Source organism: Aptenodytes patagonicus, chromosome 4 (genome assembly GCF_965638725.1).
Source record: "Aptenodytes patagonicus chromosome 4, bAptPat1.pri.cur, whole genome shotgun sequence".
Taxonomy (NCBI): Eukaryota; Metazoa; Chordata; class Aves; order Sphenisciformes; family Spheniscidae; genus Aptenodytes; species Aptenodytes patagonicus.
The window spans coordinates 41,071,310-41,094,511 of record NC_134952.1 but is presented as its reverse complement, the minus strand read 5'-3'; the positions used below and the strand labels follow the sequence as shown (position 1 = coordinate 41,094,511).

Genomic DNA, 23,202 nt, shown 5'->3' with positions numbered 1-23,202 from the left:
AGGAGGGTGGCATTACCTAGGCTAAAAGTCTGTTGCCAGTAAATATCGGGGGGGGGGGGGGGGGATTCAAATGGCTTAAATTTAGGTGTTTAAAATTCCCGTTATAGTCAATAATGATCTAATCAATACAGTCAATAGATTCCAGCAAACAATTCATTTTACCCTAAACACCTAGTCTCTAGTAAACTGAGCTACTCTGTGAATGACTGTGAAAGATCTTGTGGGACTCCTGTGAGAAATTAACAGTAATGGCAGTTCATATACCTACTAGTCCAGCGCTTCAATGTAAGTGCCCTAGTCCCAAAGTGAATCTCACCCCAGTGCTAGATTTTGTAACTAGAGCCTGTCTGCCAGCCAGTTCAGAGTAGTGAGCATCCTGTGTTGCTAAAAAAGCTGCTTTTTGAAAACTACCAGTAATCATTAGCCAGGAAGAGTCTGTCACATTGTACTTCCTCAGGTCCCGCAGAACCTCTGTGTTCAAAATCTACCCCTGGGCAAGTGGGACTTTCTGATTTGGTCTGATCTCATTTGCAAATATTGGACTCTGTAATAGATACTCCATTTCCCGAAATGAATTCTAGGCAATCCAAATGCCTTAACTACCAATGGACAACATCAACAGCACTGCCAAGGTGGCAGTTCCTCCACTTAAAATAGCTTATTAAAAGCTATTGATTTTATCCACAGCAGAGACTGTATGCATCTAATAAAACAACTGCAGGAACTAAGCGTAATGAACGAAACTTCTTTCAAGTATTTTCTTGACCCCTTTCAGTAAGCACTTCTCAGCAAGAATGGAGAAAAATAATCATCATCCTGAGTCATACATTAAATCCTTTGCTAGATGTAATTTGACAGTTAACATGAGGTAGAAAAGCATATGATCCCTGCCAGGCAGCAGGCTAATAGTATTATAGGATCACTAGTGGAAAAAACCATTCTTAGTGAGAAATTAAAATAAAATAGTATTTGCTGACTCCTACCAGAGGTCAGTCACATCATAGGAATAAAATGAAAGCTACCAAAATTCTAAGTACTCATTGATTCTACATATGATGGAAATTGAAACTTCATTTTTGTCCCAAATTAAAGTTCTATTTCTACTTGTTTTATTGTATTATTCATAGTTGGGATAAATGTATCCTGCTTTAATAACATGAGTGCAGGAGAAAATACAGAGCTCTGGTAAGAAAAAGAAACAACTAGCTGAATAAACTTCAGTTTAGCTTTCAGCAACTGAGAACGAACAAGAAACAATTCCGTAAAAACCTAAGGCACTGGTAACTATAACTAATGCTCTAGATAAGACTGTGTATGATGGATGTGGATGGCAATAAGCTAGCACATCTCACCATGATATTCACATTTCTTGAGCTGAAAGTCACAGAGAAGTTAGAAGAAGTAGGATTTGTTCTTAGCAGTGTGGTAACTAACCTTGCATAAAGGAGTTACTATGTATGCCTAGATTAATCAAGACTCCTAGCAGTTAGTAAAAATTGTATTACTTTTCTGACTAACTAAAATAAAACACAACATAACAGAGATTGCAGTGCTAAATATAATCTCAGAATCCAGAGAAAATTACAACTTTATGCACTCAAATGTGAGTAGTCCTATTTAAGTAAAAGGTTTCTATCCTTAACATGTGAAAGAGCATTAAAACATTTTTCTGTTATGCATATTTAACTTCTTTTTTTCTCTACTCAGCACTTCTTAGGCCACATCTGTAATACTGCATCCAGTTTTGGGCCCCCAACACAAGAAAGCCATCAACAAAATGGAGTAAGTTCAGCAGAGGACCACCAAGATAAAACCATGAGCAACCCGGTCTGACCTCATAGCTCACCCTGCTTTGAACAGGAGGTTTGACTAGATTGTCTCAGAGGGCCCCTTCTAACCTGAATCATCATCTTGTACTATCTTATGATCCTTTGAACCTGTCCTATGACCCACAGACCATCTCTTTTCCAGGAATAATCTTTAAGCAGTTCCAGTCACCCTATCTCAAAAGAATGAAGTAGAACTAGAAAAGATAAAGAGAAAGGCATCAAGGATGGTAATTTGAATTTATAGATTAGGTCTTATCTAAGAGACAAAATAGGCTAGATCTCTTCAACCTGTGAAAGGGACTGCTGAAAAGAGCTATGAAAGCATAAATGACACACAGAAATTGAATAGAAAATTATTATTGTCACCTGTCATTAAAAAGGGAGTACATGGATTACCAGATGGATGTTTTAAAAGTAACAAATGCACATGCTTTTCTGTGCAACTTTAAAAGTAGAATTCAGTGTGGTGGGATGTTTTGGAGATCAAAAGTTTAGGGGGATATGCCGGGGGTACATATCCATCATCTGAATGTAACATTTGGTACAAGAATCTCATAGTTTATAACTGCCAAAAGATATAACATCAAGAGGGAAAGAATACATTTTTTTCCTTATATTCTTTGCACCTACTTACTTCTAGAAGCTTTTGTTGGAGATGGAATATAGTGCTTGTGGGACTTTTTGCATGACCAAGTCCCTAATTCATGATTGTCAAAAGGCATAACGTAAAGAGGAAAAGGTTCTATGGGTTTATTCCTTACTGTCTCTGCACCTACTTCTTGTACTGACTATTGTTGAATATGGAATATAGTGCTTGAGACTTCTGGTATGACCAAGTATGATTGTTATGGTCTTCAAGATCATATAGGTTAAAACTTAGCAGAGGCTTCTAAGGAAGGAAGCAAATTTAACGAAAATTTTCGCTGGCAGGTGGTGTGTGTTGGGAGCTGTACGCTTTCTGCCCAGTAGATCATATACAAAGTGATACCCTATCCACCTCTTCTCAGTTCCTTCTGCTAAAGTAGAACTTACTGGAAAGGTCAGGAATTACATTGTAGGACAGATCTCAAGCAATAGATTCTTTTTGTCCAGAGAACAGAGTAAGAAGACATTTTTTCTTATTTGAGCATCCATAGATACCAGCTACAGGGGTTTGAGTTAGCTTTAATGAAAGAAATCAAGAAAAATCTTTGGAGTTGTAGTTCCACAGTTCGTGGGCTACATCCCCACTATTTGCATTACATTGACACAAACACAGTAATGGTGATGTAATGAATTGAATCAGGAAATTGTTCTGTCTGAAAAATAATTCAAGGAAAAATAGTTGTTCAGTAAACAAGTAAGTTCCACGCTGCAAGTCACCATCCAGCTGCATGAACAAATGGAGGAGGGAAAAAGTAGAAGAGAAAAACAAGCAGATGTTGTCCAATAAATGTCTGTGGATTGAAAGCCCACATGATGTACCTGATGACTCCAGGCTGGTGGAGCTGGATCCAGCGGAATGCGTTTTGTGACTCATATTTGATGGGATTAGTCAGTGTGTAACACGACAGTCTGCAGTTCTTTTCGGTCCCTCAGCATGGAGCAACGGTCTCTACAAACGAGGCGCAGCTATAGCTAAATGGCTCAAATTTCATGTCATCTCACAATACTTAGCTTAACAACAGCGTCGTCCGGGGGTATGAAGCCAGCACTCCCCGGAGATCCTCGGAGCGCGAAAAATCTGCTATTCCCTCCTGACACTGGTTTCTGATCCCCTCACGGCAACGGGGAAGGCGGCTTGCCGAGCTCTGGAAAACCTTCCCTCTCCCAACTACTGACCCGCTCGAAACCCGCACGAAAGAGCGGAGCTGGGGTCGGGGTTCGCCCCCTCAGTGTCTCCCAGGTCACGCTGACGCGGCCGTTAACGGCTGAGGCGCGAGCCGCCGCTGGGGTCTTCCCGAGCCGCAGCTCCTCAGGGGGCCGCAGTGCAACCCCCGCCCGCCCGGGGCTCTCAGGAAGGGTCCGCGCCGGCCGCCCCGTTGCTAAGTAACGCGGCCCCCGCTTCCGCCCGCTGGCGGCCGGCGTCTCCCTCCAGTGACGGGGCGCGGCGGGGGCGGGCCCGCCAGGTTGCCCGGGAGACGGGGTTGGTTTCCCCCAGCGCGGCGGCAGCGGCGGACGCGCTGTCGGCGCTGCGGGCAGGCAGGTGAGGGCTGGCGGCCGCCACCGGGGAGCAGGGCCCCGAGCTCGGCAGCTGGGCAGGGAAGGAGGTGTGCGGCACGGCGTTTCTCGCCCCGCCCGGCTCGGGCGGTTGAGCGCGGTGCGGGCCCGGTTGTTCCGCGAGCGGCGGTTCTGTGGGGCTCGGCCGGGCCGCGCCGCGCCGCCCTTCGCCCACCTGCGGCCTGGGGACGGAGCGGCCCTGGAGAGCGTTCGGGGCTTTGGGCGGTTGTCTGAAGTATCCAGGAGCGGGCTGACGGTATTATTGGGTTTTTGCATTGGTTTTGGGACCTTTCTACTGTATGCGTATCTCTGTACAGACGTGCTTGTGTGGAAACATAAACTTAAAATCGAGTAAACGTGGAGGCAGCAATCTTTAGAAGAAGCAAACTGCGTGGAAAATGCTTGCTCTCCGTAGGGAGGGAGAGCTTTGGGCTTGTTTATACGTCAAATGCTTTTCCCAGCTGGGACAAGTGTGGAGGGGCGAGCAAAAACAAGCTTAGAGAATTAAAAAAAAATATTCAAGTACAAAAGCAAACTACAGGCTAAGCAAACAAAGCTTATGAAAACAAATTTAAGACAGCAGACTCTGCAAATGAAGAAATAAGTATTTAAAGTTTTTTCTGTTAAAGAAATTCCTCTGATATCTTAAGAGATGTTGTTTTACATACAAATGGTCATGCGACAATTTGAGAAACTATTTTGGAAGGCTTGAAAATGGCAGGCATGAAATCAAAGTCTGAGTGAAATCTTTAATTACTTGAAATGCTGTACTAAAGATCATAATCCTGGATTTTAAAATCAGTAAAGACCATAGTGTTCTTAATAATTGGCTTAATCTCTGCATGGCATAGAACATAAATACTTGGAAATTTCCGTTTCAAGCCCCCAAACTAGTTGTTTCAAGAATACCTTCATGATGGCCATGCACTCAGTCTTTCAAAAACATCATAAGTTAGGGAGTCCGTTGTGTCTTCTTTCTAACTAATTCTAGAGTTTAGGTCTCTTCTATGTTAGGAGTGTAGAGCTGTCTGGTTTTATGCCTCACTTAAAAATTTGTCATGACATTATGCAGTTTACTTCTATTCATAAGAGCATTTAGGGGGAAGAATTCAGGTAATAAACACATAGTAAACAATGGGATGTTCTTCAAACTTTAGTAAAGTATTATTTTGCTGAAGTTATTCATGGTAAGGCATATTTCCCATTGTTTTAAATTTAAGTTCAAGTTGCTAACCTTTGCACTTACTAATTTTTTACAGTCCTAAAATAGGGGAAATTCACTTAGGTTGTGCCATTTGCAAATAAATTCTTTCCTGATTAAAGGCACAACTGTATAGGTTACTGGTGTATTTTAAGGTTTCTGTTAGAGAACAAGTGCCTTGCATGAATCAGTCAAGCTAACTTTGTGTTATCATTATTTGTTTTGCATATTGGAACTGTTCAAAAGCTTCAGTTAAGACTGTAGTCATCTTTGGCTAATTGTTGTAACCCATATGGAGACATGGTGATCTAACGAACTTGCAAAGGTAATATGGAGTATGTATGGAGTAATACAGAAAATGTAAAAATTATTTTAAAATATCTTGGGAGTATTGTTTTACTTACTGATTTATTTTTTTTGGTATGGTAACTTATTAATTATTCTCCCTGACAAGATATTTACTGTCTTCTTCCATCTCTGTTTCAACAGAAGTGCCATTCTGTGCATTCTATTACACCAAATTTTGGACTCATTGAGTAGCTCTGGCTATTTAAAGGACCCATAACACAATTATAAACTTGCAATTTGGTCATCTGCTATGAGGAAAATTTCCACATAGCAAGAACAACATAAGAAAGTCCTCACTGAGTTTGACTAATGTTCCATTTAACTCAGTGGGCCAGTATTTTATTTCTAACAGTGGTAATAGGAGATGGTAACTTAGGGAAAGCAATATTTCCTCTTCCTGCGGTCTGTGAGTCAGAGTTGATGTGGCCAATAAGAGTTACTTCAGCAAATCCTGGTGAAGATGTCATGTAACTTGCATATTTTGTTATATAAGGCAAAAGATACGCAGCACAAGAAGAGAAGTAAATAGCAATATAACATTTGAATTATAGCAACTGGCTATGAGAACTGAGGATTCACCTGTAGGGTATAGGCAATTCAGTGACAGTGTCGTACAGGCTAGCAATTATTTATGGTAGCAGCAGAACTGTACTCTGGGCACTGGAGAAGGACGGAAGCTTTGTGCGGTATTCTTTTCCCCATTTAAGTCTTATGATAAGTACACCTTGGCTGAATCCATTGGGGCCATTTATTCCTTATCCTGTTCTAGCACAGGTTGGAGAACTTGGTTTTGCTGCTATGTGTGGGATTCACTAGATTAGCAAGTAAAGGCTTGTACAGTTTTCCTGACTTTTTTTAATGTTGTTAACCATATCATATACTAGCTCTCAAGGCAGTCTTGTCATGAAGTGTGGGAACTCGTCTCGTCCAGTTCTTTCTGTCATTTGGTGGTGTTTTCATTTGTGGTGATGATCTTGACTGCACCGTCATCTCTCCTAAGGCTCCTCCTTAGATTTTTCACTTGGGCTATTTTGTTCAGTTTTATGTGGGAAGCTGTGTGTAAGCAGACAAGTTGGTAACTAGTAATTTCTAAAATCTTCATCAGTGATGAATCTTTCTATTCAGTGTCCAGTGTCTAATTTACTATTTAATGCTGGGGGATCCCCAGCTTTCGGAAGCAGTTGTTGGAGTGGAAAAGTATTAATGTCATCTTTTTTTTTCTTGGGATGTATATTATAGGTCTTATATTGGTGAAGTTAATACTGCCTTTTCTCTACTTAATGATTTTTTTTTTTTCTTAATGCTTCTACTGACAAGAAATTCGGTTCAGGTACGGGAACCTTTACCTACTTTCCAGCCTGTGTGGCCAATTTGAACCCAGCTGTTTAGCCTGTAAGGTATCTTGATTTAAATAACACTTTTATATTTCTGGTAATTACCACCTCCTTCCACCATTTTTTAAAACACTGTATCTAAAAATGTTTAAATCCATCTCTCTTGAATATGCTAACCAGATGTAGTGCATGAGTGCCTGGTATAATGGTGTTAAGCTTCCTTCTGTGTTGAAAATAGCTTTCCTAACACATTGTACATCTCTTCTTCTCATGCCCATGTTCCATTAATGGCTCATACTTTTCCCATGGTTTATCACATCCAATGTTTGACTGATTTTGTAAGGGTTTTTTCCTCTCTCTCCTTTTGTTGTACTATAGTTGTGTAGTTTTTACTCAATTTCATGGTTTCTTGAAACCCATCATCTCTACTTGCAGGTTTTTTTGGGGGATAGGGTTTATCCCATCCCTTCAATTTATGTGTTTTGAGATCTCCTATTTTGTTTCTGTCTTAAATACAATTGTTTGCATTTACTTGTGCCATTAGACAACCTGCTTTTGCCTCTTACTCAGTAGCCTCTTTCTTAATGAGATGTAAATTGCCTAGTTTATTGATACTCTGAACCCTAATCTCTTTGGTTTTGACCGTCTGTATTCTCTTTTTCAATCTGGTTGAAGAATCATTTGGAGTTTTTATGCTAGAGTTGATTCCCCCACCCCCCTCGGCAAATCAAGGTATAAGAGCACTAATTGGTATTATTTTCATTGTCTTAACTTCCTTTTCAAGTTGTTACCTATTGTCTGAAAATACCTGTAGTGGGAGACTGATAATGATGGAATGAAAGAGCATATGTTAGATCCCGGAGACCAATTTCATACATAAGTTTAAATGCCAGGAAAGAAAAATTAAGACCTCCACTTTCAAGTGTGAGGTTAGTGTTGAGAAGAGCTCTGTAATTGTTACTAACCTACAGCACGGTTTTTATACTTAACATGCTGGCTATGAACATGCATGTAGTCGTATCCCATTCAGATTTCCAGAGAACAGAGTGCAATCTTGTTGCAGTTAAAGAGGTTTCTTTTTTCGGAGGTGGTTGTGGTGTATGTTTTGGGTTTTTTTTTTTGCTTTTGTGATTATTAGAGCACAAGTGGCCCCTGAAGTGTCTGAACATAACTGTTAAATTGACTGCTCTGTAAAAATTCTTAGGGCAGAAAATCTCCGTGTTTTAGAACATTATCTTGGAGACAAACTTTTCAAGAGTTGAAAATCAACTCAATCTTGCCTGTGTCCAGCTTTAGCTAGTTTTCCAAATTTGGAAAATTAGTATTAGCAGGTGTGTGAGAGGGTACAGTTTGTACGAGACACTATACAGCTGGATGTCATCCAGACTTTGGCTATTCAACCTCTCCTAGCTCACCAAATCCATTAACAAATACATACAGATGATGAATAGCACAGGGAAATGACCAAGATCTGAGGGATTTTAAATATTGCCTTGAGCTTCACAGCTAGAGAGAATTATTTCTTCTTTTTCTTGGGTTTTTGGTTTGGTTTTGTTTTTTTTTTTTCCTACTTACAAGTTATGTTTTCTGTGGGCTTGTTTGCTTCAGATGCTGAAATTTTTTCTGCTAAGGAAAGTTCTTGGTATGTTGAGTTAAATATACTGAGGAAGTATTTTTCTTATTTCTTATATCTGCCATAGAAATGTACTTAAATATAAATTAAATAACAAGTACTATTATCTTAAAATCCAAATTGGCAAAATACAGTTTAAAAAATGATCAGTATTAAAATGTTTACTTTAAAATGTGTTCATTATCATTCCAGACAGGGATTTGCACTATTATAATCTAAATTTATTATAATCTAACATGTTTCTGAAGAACATGTTAGAATGGAATGACATACAATCTAGCTAGACGTAGATAAATCCTATGAGCATCATACAAAAAATACATGCAACATCTTTCTTGCCATATTAACTGTTTGCTGACAGACTGAACAATGTTTTCTTTTTTTTTTTTTTACAGAAACTGGGGCACTTCAGCTTTGAGTACATCCAAATTTTATACGTGTAGTGATGATGAAACTGAGACAAGCATTTCAGTATAGACATAGCTTTATGAATAAGGTTATAATTTTTCTCCATACATATGTAGTGTGCCCTTTTTGTCTTTTTTGACCAAGGAATTTGAAAATCAAAGGGATACTTAACTTTCCCTTTTCTTAAATGTTATATGTATTCTTCACTGAATCTGAATGGAAGCATCTCCTAAGCCATAGTAGCAGTGGTACTGTATATATAAACATACTCATTTATATTTTTTTCTGAAGAGATGTTAAAGTTATTTTCTTAAAAAGAAAAAAAAAAGACTGTAAAGTTTCATTGAATTTATTTTTCAAGATCCAATTATGGAACAACCTTAGGAAGATATGTGATCAAGTCCAATCCACTGCTATTGTTGGCAGCTAGAGCCTAATCTCCTCCATAAACTGATAAAGCTCAATCTTAAAAGTAGCTATGTTTTTGTCCTTGAACTCTTGTGGGAAGGTTGTTCTAAAGTCTCATCCTGGTGCAGATCTGGTGATGATGATGGTGTTGCACGTCTGTTACTAACAGCTTATTTTAATCACTGTAAGGTTGCCTGGCTATCCTGTATGTCGTCTTGTCCTGATAAATCCATACAGCTTGTTGGGAAAGAGCAAATGAGGGGAAAATAAAAAGGACAACCATTTAGAGCCCTGCTTATGTTTGTACCATTAGTAGCTTGGGAGGGGTAGGGAAATAAAATTCTTAACTGACCTCATATGACATAAGATCACTGAGACATAGGTTTGCTGTGTCATTATCATATGATTGCTTATTGCACAGCCTTACTGTAAACATTGTATTTTAGGATATTTAGGATCATTACATGCTTCATATTCTCAATGTAAAGGTTAGTAAAGCACTAATTAATAAAATGTGAGGCTTTTTAACTGATTTCTTTACTATAGATATTGATGTAATGAATTTACATAATGCTATACAAATTATGAAAATAATGAATTTTTATACTCTTGTAATTTAAGGATTTTTTTAAAGTATTTTGTACTTGGGGTTTTTTGTTGTGTGTTTTTTGTTACAAAGACATTAATTCCTGTAATGAATTTCGTGGCTTCAAAATGTGTCAAAAGAGAAAATGCAAAGTTGTAGCATGTTAATCTTTAGTATATAGTCATTCGGTAGATAATTTTTAGTGCTAGGATGGGACATACTATGAAATAATGTCTACATGGGTTGACAAGGAATTAATTTTGTCATAAATTGGGTACAGTGAATCTGGAGACAAGCTTACTAAAATACCAATTTCTGAGGTGTAAATATAGTCAATTAATTGAAAATAATTCTTAATTTTGAAACATATTTAATGCTACTGATTTATGGCAAGAATATACCAAATCTGACTTTTTAAAGAAATTATACAGGCAAATGTCTAAATATTTCTCTATATCAGACTTAAGCAGAAACATAAACAGTGGTTAGAAATGTATTTGGAAAAAATAAGTGCATGGTTGATTTGGCACAGTATATCAACTACAGATTAATAGCAAATTTGGTGGCAAAAGTGGAAGATCAAGATAGAGAGGTTTCTTACCTCTCTTCTGTTCTTGAAGATACTTCTTCATAACTGAAAAGTATTGCTGACTTCAGATATTGCCAGATAACATGGGAGAATAGTATCAGCTTGCTCATTCCAATGGCATTTAGATCATTATTTTCAAATGTAATCTTTTATCCTTTGTTTTCTAGGTAAACTATATATGTATGTTGTATGTAGGAATATGTTTTAGTGTGTAGAGATTGAGGCCACTATACTCTTCAGCATCTCCTTTCAGATTTTTTTTAAGGTCATATCTTTGTAGAGAGCAAGGTAGTAGCTTACTCTCATAATATAAAAATATCTGCTCTGAAGTGTCCAGAAGAAAGATCAGCTTTCATATCAAATACAAATAGAAGATAAACCTTGATTATTTTGTTTGTTTTTTTGTAATTCTTGACCTTTGTAGTGCTAATCTTTAACCACACATTGTAATGTTCTTATCCTAAAGCATCACAGTTTACAACATCACTTCCATTTTATCCTTCTGACTGTTTTAGGGTTTTTTTGTGTTTATGCCCAGCCAATCAAACTTTGGGGCCAAGTATTCAGCTGTTTTATTTGCGGTACTGGAGGTACTAACCTCCACTGTCACTATTCTCAGATTGCACATCCTTCCTTATTATCATATAAGGTAGAGTCATTAAAAGCAGTTGGCAAAACCCAATTACTATCTTACTCCTGCTGGATTGTATCTTAGAGGAAATTTCATAGTATATGGGCTTTCTGTCCTGCCTAATGTCCACGCTTAAGGTAATCGAAGGTTGTCATCATCAGTAAAGTAAGTCTTCACTTGGAATTAAATCTTCTCCTACTTGAAGCTAGAAGACGATTCTGATCCTGAAATCACATTGAACTGTTCAATATTCAACTTTTTTGAGAAAAATTTGGTTTGGGAATCCAAATAAGGATTAAAGAACCTTGTATTGGTGGCTGGATTGATCCATTATCACTTCGGACAGTGTTCTTCAGACAGTAGTTCTGTGAATATATACAATTTCTGTTATCCTTGACAGATGATGCTCATAAACTTGAGAAGAAATTTACTCTACAATCTCAATATTTCTGAGACTATACATAGAATCATAGAATCATTAAGGTTGGAAAGGACCTCTAAGATCATCGAGTCCAACCATCAACCCAACACCACCATGCCCGCTAAACCATGTCCCTAAGCACCTCATCTACACGTCTTTTAAATACCTCCAGGGATGGGGACTCAACCACTTCCCTGGGCAGCCTGTGCCAATGTTTAACCACTCTTTCAGTAAAGAAATTTTTCCTCACGTCCAATCTAAACCTCCCCTGGCGCAACTTGAGGCCGTTTCCTCTTGTCCTGTCGCTAGTTACTTGGGAGAAGAGACCGACACCCACCTCGCTACAACCTCCTTTCAGGTAGTTGTAGAGAGCGATGAGGTCTCCCCTCAGCCTCCTTTTCTCCAGGCTAAACAGTCCCAGTTCCCTCAGCCGCTCCTCATAAGACTTGTTCTCCAGACCCCTCACCAGCCTCGTTGTCCTTCTCTGGACACGCTCCAGCACCTCAACGTCCTTCTTGTAGTGAGGGGCCCAAAACTGAACACAGTATTCGAGGTGCAGCCTCACCAGTGCTGAGTGCAGGGGTACGATCACTTCCCCATGTTACCAACTGGTAACGCTGGAAAAAAAAAATTAAATGTTTAGCATAAAGTATAGACCTTTTTTCCCCAGTATCAACACCTTACGTGAAGGATTCCAAAAGTTTTTTGCTCAGTCACTATATTCTACAGTGGCACATAGCTGCTTGTGATAGCAGATCCTAGAATTGTGCTGGCTACATGCATTACAACCCTCGTAGGAGTTCCTTGTACATGTAAGTGGAAATGCCTTATATGAGCAGCGCTACCTCCTGTACTCCATCCGTCTGCTTCATCTGCCTCGTTTGTACTCCTCCTCCTGCCTCAGCAAGCTGCTTTGAATCCCTGTAGCTCCCGGTTTCCGAGGGCGCAGCTGTGGGAGCCGGTGTCTCTGCCGTTTATACCGCCCTCTGCTGGCGGGCTTGGCTCGCTGGGCATCCAGGCAGCTGCTGGTACGCTCTCGAGCTCCCCAGTCCCTCCCATTCGAGGTGCAATTTCCACCTCAAATGACAAGAAGTTAATGTTTGTGAGTGCTAAATTGTAATAGACCTTTTTGACTTGTAACATACATTGATAATATTATTCTTGTTGTATCATATATTTACGTATTAGTTACTATATATGCATAACAACTTTAGTTTCTAAAATGTAGTTACTTTACCAGAATGTTCCCTTAGGAGTTAAGTCCTGACTCTGAAAAGTGTAAAATGATTCTATCGCTTGCTGAAATGAGAGTACCTAGTTCCAAAGGGAGAATTGTGAAATGTCTGCAGCATAGGCTTGATCATAGAATCATAGAATATCTCAAGTTGGAAGGGAGCCATAAGGATCATTGAGTCCAACTCCCCGCTCCTCGCAGGACTATCTAAAACTAAACCATATGACCAAGAGCATTGTCTAGACGCTCCTTGAACTCTGACAGGCTTGGTGCCGTGACCACTACCCTGGGGAGCCTGTTCCAGTGACAAACCACCCTCTCAATGAAGAACCTTTTCCTAATGTCCAACCTTAACTTCCCCTGATGCAGCTTCATACCATTTCCTCGTGTCAGCTCAAGAATTAAACAATTGTTTCTGCATGAAACGATCTGTTTTATCTTTTTATTCCCTCTGGAATATTGCAAATACATTTATTGGGCAATCTATTGTACGTCTGTAGACACCTTAAAGATGTCTCTTTTGGTCTGATCTATTAAAATTCCTTATTAACATGCAATGTTTGAACAAAAATTCATTTTTTTGACTCTGACATCAGAGTACATTTTGTTGTCCTTAAAAGTGAGAACAAAGAACACTTAACTAGATGAACCAACTGGGCTTTAGGTTAAGTGCATACTAAGTTATTTATAAAACATTTAATAAGATTAACCTTAATTATAAAAAATTAAGGGATGGAATACTTTGAGATTTTTCATATTTTTATTGTAATATTTAATACACGGAGTTTCATTCATCCTTCACTGGAGTATTATTATACGTATAGTAAAATAGTTTTTCCAGTAGTTGGAAATGAATGATGGAATAGGCAAACAAATATAATGGACCCATGATGCATTTGCACCTGCTAGTCTTTCTTGTCTTTATTTTTCAAGTATAATTTAGCACAAAGCTTTTTACTTTATTTACAGGTAACTGTAACAGATTGTTTTTAGCAGTTTAAGTTCCCACCCGCTATCCTGTGAAGATTTTAATTGTGTCTGTACCTTTGAGCTGAAGATATCACCAGTTTACTGAAAGGATAATAGAGTATCCATATTCATTTAGCCCGTGCTTCCCTGATGATCCTGAAACTAAATGTGAACCACGGTGTTAGTCTCTCTTGAGAGGCTCATCGTTCTAACAGGTTGGTATTGAGACTAGAAAATTCAGTTCACATACATTGTGGGACAGCTATTGGTGTAAAACAGAAAGAAATTTGTTACTGTTGAACTACATGTAATGCTTTGCTCAAGATTCTGAATGATGCTATGTGCCCTTATAAAGGGACAGAGCAGCGTGAAAGCAAAGGCTTTCCTAAATGTGCTAGTATTAATTTATTTGAAACCATGATTTTGGGATGTAACAAGCAGTAATAATGTGGATATGATTTGTTTAGCAAATTGTAAAATTTTTGTTCATAGGAGTGGTACATCAGTAACATTTTTATCATTTAGTCATAGACAATGGATATGGTCAGACTTTTCTTCAGCCGTATGAATAGAGGTGTCTGAATTAATTCTGTGTTTCCCATATAGTTTATGAGACCATGCAATTCTGTGCACTTTGCATTGTGTATGTTTGAGCCGAAGTCTGAAAGGGCAAGTAATCTGAAAAATTTCAGCAGTACGGTGGGAAGTTCCTCTGTATGTTCTTGTGTATGTATACATTTATCTGGAGGACTGTAGAACCACAAAAAATCTGCTAATCTGGGAATGCTGCTTTCCATAAATATAGTGGGTGTCTTGATTTAAATTTTTATTATTTTGTGTGTGTGGCTTGTTTTTTTTTTTTTTCCTTGGGTGTCATAATTTCTGAGTAAGAGGTTGGAAAGCAAAAGTATTACTGCTTTTCTTTATTTCCCTGCTATGTATCTGAGAACGTAGCTTGCTTATACAATAGCCTTGATGGAAACTGTGTGCTAGAGTAGGACTGGTAATGAACACTTAATTGCTCTTTGGAAATGATAAGTCATGTTGACCACTAAGTCCAGGTTAATATCTGGTACTTCCAGCTGTTCTTTTCCTACTTTGCTTTGTTTATTTCTTGATTGAACAATTGGCTTCACAGTCTAGCTTTTGCATTAATTATGTTACCAATTTTGGGAAACAGCTCATTGATCCAGTACAGAAAGGCAGAGGTTGTCTGGGTTCTAGATTTCTTGAGAAACTGGGGTTTTTTAGTTCTCCATAATCTCTGTTGTGGATTTGGTAGTTGCTGCAACCATGCAGTCAGGAAGATTTGTATGATAATGTCTCCTAAACAGCACAGCTGATGAAGTGTGCTGCTGCAGTACTGAATTGTGGTGTGAGCAATACAGCTTTTATCTCTCTTTTTTACCTCTTGTTTTCAATGTATAATGCACTGTGAAATCTGATGTGAAAATTGGGAGCATACCAAAAAAGGATAATTAGCTGCAGAAGGAATAAACACAGTCAGATATGTGAAACTCTCTCGAGGGAGAGAAAAGAAGCAGATGCATTCTGATGAATTAGTGAAAAATAGGCTTCTTAAATTTCCCAGCCAGTGCTGGTGGCTGTAGCTGAGCCCTTCAGGCTCTGCTGGCTGTGAACAACGGAGATGCAGATCTTTTTTTCTCTTTTTTTCCCTTTTTAAAAAAATGTTGTTAAACATAAGATGTTCGGCCTTTGTGATAATGGTGGTGGCCCCTCCTACTATGCCAGTTGAAACCACTCCCTACATAAGGAAAACATATCACTTCCCATGATTCTGAAGGTATTTTACATTTCAATACAAGCTTTTGTGCACTGAACCACATTTCTTACAGACAATACATTTGAAAAGAGAGAAAATAATTTTTTAGGAGACGAATGAGAATGACTCAAACAGCACCTCATTTTCAGAGCTCAGAAGCACTAACCTGCTTTAATTTAAAATACTGGAATATATAATCTAGTAATTGTTTTAGTGTTGATTTCTGTTTTCCAGTTCAGAATCCAATACATATAGCATTTAAATTTCTGCTAAAAGTATTTCAGATTATATATTTATGAATGTAAAGCTTGTTAATGTAGAATCATATCACAGAGTTCAGATCTGATTTTTGGGTAGCTTGTAGTTTTGAGTAAATTTTAGCACAGGACTCGTACTTACATGTGTTCAGGTTCTGTATTTTTTATTTCAACTGTGCCTTCTATCATGGCTTGGATGACTTATATTTCCCACTGGTTTGATGAAGATGATTGGTATGAAGGACAACAACGAGTAAGAATTGTTTAAATTAACATTTTCTCTTTTACTTCCTTATATTTTTCTTCTTTAAGCTGCTGTTTATTATATTACTAGTACCAAAAGTAATATTCCCATAGTGGTACTGAGAAGGGATTTTTAGTAGTTTTAATGAGATCTTGAATCATAGATAAGCACATCTAAAATGAGTTTTTTGAAAATTAATGTTGCTAGCTGGATAAATGATATTGGAAGTTTGGTGGCCACCTACTTGCATTTTTTAGGTTGCATAATTTAATGAGTAGTAATTCTTTAATATGTAATGAGATAGAAATCAAGCATTTAATTTTTTTTGTATTAGGAGGAATTAATATACTGTGCATGGAGTAAAATAACTACAAGCAGTAATTGAGTAGAACAAAAATATTTGGAAGATATTAAATTCACCTAGGGTCATTTCCAGTTTGTACTTTGGATACCTGTATATTTTTATTAACAGTTTTCCAAGGAGGAGTTGTCATTACTATAGCAACATTTGCAGGATATCTTGGATTTCTTTTAATGTTTATTAACTGCATGCCTTGGGCAAGCTTGATCTACTGCTGCTTTCATAGATTTATGGTGGAAAGTGAATATAAGTCACATTTCTTTCACTGTATCAAGCTCTTTTATGTAACCATGTATTTCTGTAATTTCTAGTTCTCGTTTTGATAGTATATGCTCAGCTATTGAGTCAGAATGCAGGAGATGCTACTGAAACATAAGGGCCAGCAGCTGCTTTAATTGTATTCTTGTGTATTACTTGGTAATGCCAGTTATATGCTCATAAGTATTAAAAACCAGCAGATTTTAATACTTTTCCTCTGTTCTCATTTTACATGTCACTCATAATATGAATGTTTCAGATGTGGAGTTATCTTTTAATAGCTGCTCATCAGGGATTCAGGCACAGGATGTGTCAAGAAGTAACTTTATCTGAAATCAGAAGTGTTGTCTTTGCAATTTTCCAGCAGAAAAGCAATCTTCTGGTGATTGTGGTAGCTCTGGGTTGGAAGATGAGAATAAAATTCGTGCAAAGGGTCTTAGATGCTTTATACTGAGATCAGACATGGTTGTATGTATTTCTTTGTATTACGCACAGTATCTGAAAACTAGATTTCTGGTACCATATGACTATCCGATACTCTATAGATTATGGGTTTGTTACCACTGCTATGTATGATGTCTTTGGTTGATTAGGTACGTAGTTCAACATTCCTAGTGATGTATTATTAGGAATACCAGCATTTCTCCATGCTCTGTTTCAAACCCTAGTATTGCTCTTTAGATTATCTTGTTAAAGTTGCACAATAAAGGATATTTTAGTTAAACTGTACAAATAGTGTAGTCAAGACAGTCAAAACGACTCTTTTGTAAGACTTATCCCAAGTTGATTTTTTTAATGTTAAATTGTTGGCCTTAGGTTTTCTAAGCAGGGTATCTATCTTGGATTAATATATGTTTTTAATTTCAAGTGTTTGTTTCTGTAAAATACGGTCTCAGGCTGTGATTTCAAATCCAAACTTTTTCCAAACTTCAGCCAGAGATCCACAACATTTTTAGGACTTCTTCCCTTGTGAAGCCAAAGATACTATGGTTAAATCAATTCTAGTAGTGATTTGGCTCTGGGTTTATTGTGGAGGTTTAAAATGTTGGTGAACACTAGTAGAACACTTGTTCATTTAAAATGATCTTTTAAATAATAATTAATGTTCTTTTCCTAGTCAGCATCTGGATAACTGAATGCACTCATTTTGAATTCTTGTTAGGTTATCGTAAGTTAGGAAATGTCATCTGCAAATGCTGATTGCGAGAGTCTAGCTGAGGCTTCTGGTGTTTTTGAAGAATCTTGCTGAAATTCAAAGCCTTGTCCAAGGCATTCTCTTCTTGTCTCTGGTTAATCTTCTGTTTCTCCAGGAGCCACAGATTGTCTGTGTGCCATGAATGGTATACAAAAGTAGAAAAAAAAATTCTAATTTTTGCAGAGAAGCATGCAAACTGTCTATACTGCTCAGTGGTAAACTAGCAACCAACCTAACACTTTAACAAGCAGTAGACTATCTAGGTTAAATCCTGCTGGGAAGTATGAAGGGCTTAGCTTTTGTTTAGAGCAGTATATGCATAAACCTACATGATTATTCTACATTATTCTACATTGTGACTGTCATGATTAATGTAATCAGTCTTTGCTCATCTTTTGCCCAGAACAGTTGCTTGAAGTAGTGTGTGTACAGTTTCAGTAAGACTATTTAGAGACTTACATTAGCAACTGCAGTTTGATTGTCCACATCAAGAACTGAAAATTCTTTAGCATTTTGTGGTTCTTCACGCAAAGTAGGAAGAATTTTTGTTTAAAGGGAGTAGCTCAAATGATACTGAGATACCTGGTTCTTAAGAAATTATAACTGAAATATGACACTGCCATCTATTTCTTTATTTCTAGCCTTTTTTTCCTATGGATCTATCAAAATCCATGACAGCTGATCTTTGACAATATACATATTGTCAAAGTTTTCATAGTATACGATTTCTTCCCATCTTCTGATGTGCTTACTTTTACTTTTGAGATTCCCCAGATTCATAAAGTAATAGATATAAATACATTTTAGTGTAATGGATAGATAGCATAGAATAGAATTTAGAAAATGTACTAACTTCTTAAATGCTCATTCCAGAAACATTAAAGTTTTTGGAAATTCCGTTGATCTGTTTAGTCTTAGTAAATTTAATTTTTCTATTGGCTTTTAAGTTGCATATGTACCAGAATATTTCCAATTATCCTTTATTTCATGGGTCTGGACATAATAATCAGAACTTAATTTCTTAACATGGCTATAATGTGCTTGGTGTTTTCTAGCCCCATTGGAAGAGGGCTAATACTAATTATGCTTATGTTCTTACGTGAGACTCTGTGCTATTGAGGCAGGCACACTCAGGAAGAAGTTGGTTTCTGCTGTGTCTTGCAGACATGCAGAGATTTCTTGGTAGGTTTGAAGACCTTCATGTTTTTACTAGATAAATTCTTTGTCCATTATCTGGTGTTTCAGACTGGTCCCATTGGATATGGTAATGAATTTGAAACTCCATGGTTCACAGGTCACATTTTCATCTCCAATGGATTTTCCACAAACATGGGTAAATATGCCCAGGGTCTTTAAGGAGACATCACTTTTATATCATTAAAGAAGATCTTTAATTATTACGTTGTCACTGACATATTGACAAAAATACTGGTACCTGGGGACAGTAGTCTGGATGAGATATAACAGTTTTATATGTCAAATATACAGGAGTGACAGCAAGCTTTCCACATAAGAAAACGTACAAACTTAATTGGAAGATAGTGACAATAGAATGAACAGAAGCAGAGGACACTAGCACTTTACTACACATAGCTGTTCAGAAACTAGGAGTTTATATATACAGAAGCATATTGTTTAATATAAGGATACTGTATATTCACTTTTGTGTGCATGCCATATTGCATATGTCCTCATTTGGACAGGTCATACACCATATAGACCACAATTGCTAGCAATATAAGCATAGGTTATTGCTTGTGCTTGATGGTTATAGATTTATGAATACTTATAACATGCATGCACATCTCTTGATAATTGAAGGGTGCTAAGTGATGGAATTAAAGAGCTGTTATTATTCTGTAAATGTTGTTGTAGTACAATTGGGAAATACAACGAGCAATGAAATACCCTGAGTAGCTGAAGCAGAGAAAAAGGAGTTAGGTTAAAATTAAAATGGTGCCTGTTAAAGAGCTGCAGTTGCCAGGCTACTGACACTGCCGTTTTGTGTGTGTGGTGTCACATAATGCTCAGTCTTTTCTCCTGCATCCTTTAGTAACTGCATTATTCTGTGAACATCAAGGTTTAGCTCCTTCATCTGTCAAGTAAAGTGATTTCATTCTACAACCAGAGCAAGATTTTGCATTTTTGGAAGCAGCAAGGTATTGGAATAAACATGGAAATTCTTAAGTGGTTTACAAAAAATGATACCTTTGCTAAGGTAGGGATTATTAGGCATTTATCTTTGTTATTGATATATACCCATGTCTACGTATCTAGTCCATTCAGTTGTTATTTTTAAATAACACTAACTCTATGGTACAGAGAATTTCAGTTTAATGTGTTTTTTTCTATATTTAGCAACAAGGAACAACTTAGAATGTTGCTGTTCATTCCAATTGAAAAGAAGGTTTTTGTTGTCCTCCCTCTTCCCTTCATCTCCTTGGAAACTGTGGCCATCCTTTGGTAGCTTCCCACTGTGGTATACATTTTCTACATACACAATTTTCTTCTGTGTATACTTAAGAGTCCAATATAATTACTTATACAGCCCTTATTTTGAAATGAAATGCTTTTTTAAACAACGTATGAAAAATGTCCATTGTATAAAAATGCAACATGTGTGAAATCATACATATATATCTCTTTATGCAGTTATATTGCATTTCTAGTTTTCTGTCATTTTACTCAGGCTGTTCTGATGAATGCTGCTTTTTCCCTTGTACTAGAAGTATGTTCAACAGAAATCTATAATGTCTGAAAAGATCTTCAGGAAACTGCTTTGATGCATGGTACTTACAAGAGAATAACAGTCAGTATGCCACACAATTGTAATTTCTTCTTCTAGATACTATTGTACTGAATTTCAAAGCAAGTGCTTCTTAATTCTTTGTAAAACAGTATATAACTCATTACAAGGAGTAGGAAATATTAACAAGTTTAAAACAGCAAATATTAGTAAATAAAGTGCAAATTCCTTTCTATAATACGCTTCAGAATATTTTACATACGAATTTTTTTACATATACTTAAGTAGGAAAAATCTATATGAAGAATCAAAGTTTAATAATACTTCTTAAGCATGAATTATTAACTCAGTGAAATAATGATATATCACAAAGCAGCATTTTTCATCTAAATGTTGATCTGATTTAGGAGACATTTTCTTTTGAATATCAGACTTCAAGAAAAATAGTACATTATCAAAAAAATGGTTGGTTTAATTTAAAACTTGTGAATGAGGCTTCTATTGGTGGATTTCTTAAAAAAACATATTAAAGTTACCTTTTGTCTTGAATGTAAATGTAGAACAAAGAGAAGACAAATGTGTTCTTCTATTTCAAATACAGTACTCAGTATGACATATCCAGTAATGCTTACAGACATACATTTAGAACTAGGCTGAAATAATTTTAGAACCATTTGATGACAATGATTTTTGGTCATGATTAATCTAGCCTGAATTCTAATCAAGTGATGTATGTGTTTGGAAACCATTGCAATACCCTAAACTATGCAGGTGTCCTGATGACATGAAAAAAATGCATAAAAGCATCTTCATTGTTAATCAGCTGCATGGAAAACATGGAAATAGTAGCATTAGTAGTGGAGCTATCTCCAAACCCAGAGTGCTAATCTGTTTTGTGTGATCATGGTAATTGTAAATCCAGTGTAGAGGACCTTTTTCTTTTTGTTGTAGATTGCAGCACTTAGGCATGGAATCCTCCTTATTCTCAGCCACTTAGAATAGGATTTTCCTATAGATGAGATTTCATGTAGTCAGGAATAACTTCCCTCTCTCATACCAAGGCAAAAAGGAAGATCTACTGAATATATTAACAGGAACTTTTTTTTATACAGATTACTGCAGAATCCTCCAAGACAAATCTTTTGTTACTCTGAAAGAAACATTTGTGGAATTCTGTTTTAGCATCTGTAAGAGATCTTAACTTTACAATCAATTTTACTTGTAATCAAACCACAATTTAAACAAGATTTAAGATAATATTTTCTTACAGATTAAACTTCATCAAATCAGGAACCTCTTAGCTCCCACATGAGAAGGTAAAAAAGAGGAACTGTACAAAATGAGACAAATCTGTTATAACTACGAAATAAATATTTGTGCGCTCTTAGTGTCTAAAAGTTGTTAACTTTTAATCCATCTTAGATGCAGTAAACCTACAAACTAAACCTATGATAATCCAATATCGTACATCTAATTCTCTTCTACTTCACCATGCCTTTTTTAATGTTCCTTATCTGTTTGCTGACATACCTAGTGTTTTAACCATCATTTTCCCTGGAATCAAGAGCGGAAACCAAGAGTTCTGTTTTCCAGTATTATTCTGCATTTCAATAAATTTTTATGTAATCAACTGGATGACTTTAATTTCAGAAAAAGTGGTTCTTAATGGTGCCAGTTATTTTTTCATTGTGACTGGGAAAAGTCTGTGGTGCAGTTCTGAATGCCCCAAATCCAAATATTTCTGAATATATGTGATTGATACTTCAATTGCACAGAAGGGTTCTCTGGAATTTGTAATTTTACTAAACAGTAAAAAAACACTAAATGGCAAAATCAGAAATTTGGACTCTATTTTTTGTCACTTTGTGGTGGTGGTGATGATGATGATTCTTTAGATAATAAGATACATTTCTTTCTGTGGGACTCATGTCATTTATAACATGAGATGGATTCCAAATGAACTGCAAGGTGATGCGATTTATAGAACTGTTCTCTCTAGAATCTATAATTTATTTGCTGCAGAAGTCAAAAGAATTGTTGGCAGAGACAGAAAGGAAGTCTAATAGCCAAAGCACTAGTCTGCAGCAGAGCTGTATCTTGTAATGTTTTTCTGTATATTTCTGTTCTATTGTTTTACAGTCTCCTTTACCAAAATTTTCAGAGGTTAGACATGGGTGTTTCATTTTCTTTAGGCATTTAGAACTCAGTCAGAACCTTTAAGCTCTATAACTACACTCAGTGATATCTTTGAGATGGTCAGTCCCAAAGGTTCAATCTGTTCCTGACCTTCTGCTAAGAAGCACCCAAAATAAGTCTTTCTTAATTTTTTTTTTCTTTCACTCTTTCCAAAGTGAGAGAGACTTAGAACCTCATGGAAATTGCTTCTTATATTTATTCATTAATATTTATCTGCTAAGTAGATACCCCAAGCAGATAAGAAAAATGGAAGATAAAATGATAATTCGATTTCATTTTCATCCCTTGTATATATGCAGTAAAATGAAATTTTGTTAATATTTATATAATATGCTTTTTGTCAATATTGACCTGTAGTACCCAAGGAAACCT

The 23,202-nt window shown here is 36.8% G+C and overlaps 1 protein-coding gene across 6 annotated transcripts in view; it reads left to right on the top strand.

Moving 5' to 3' along the window:
• The first annotated feature begins 3,993 nt into the window (after positions 1-3,993).
• The window catches only part of WDR17 (WD repeat domain 17), a 63,666-nt gene continuing 44,457 nt past the window's right edge, over positions 3,994-23,202 (top strand). For 3 of the 6 annotated variants that reach the window (XM_076336491.1, XM_076336486.1, XM_076336485.1), the window contains exon 1: positions 15,915-16,083. In XM_076336491.1, the coding sequence (XP_076192606.1) occupies positions 15,973-16,083 (111 nt within the window). In that variant the 5' untranslated portion in view covers positions 15,915-15,972. Of the gene's footprint in view, positions 4,015-6,894; positions 6,975-15,914; positions 16,084-19,988; positions 20,048-23,202 lie in introns of those variants that run through there. The other 3 variants (XM_076336488.1, XM_076336487.1, XM_076336489.1) reach the window with 3 other exon arrangements.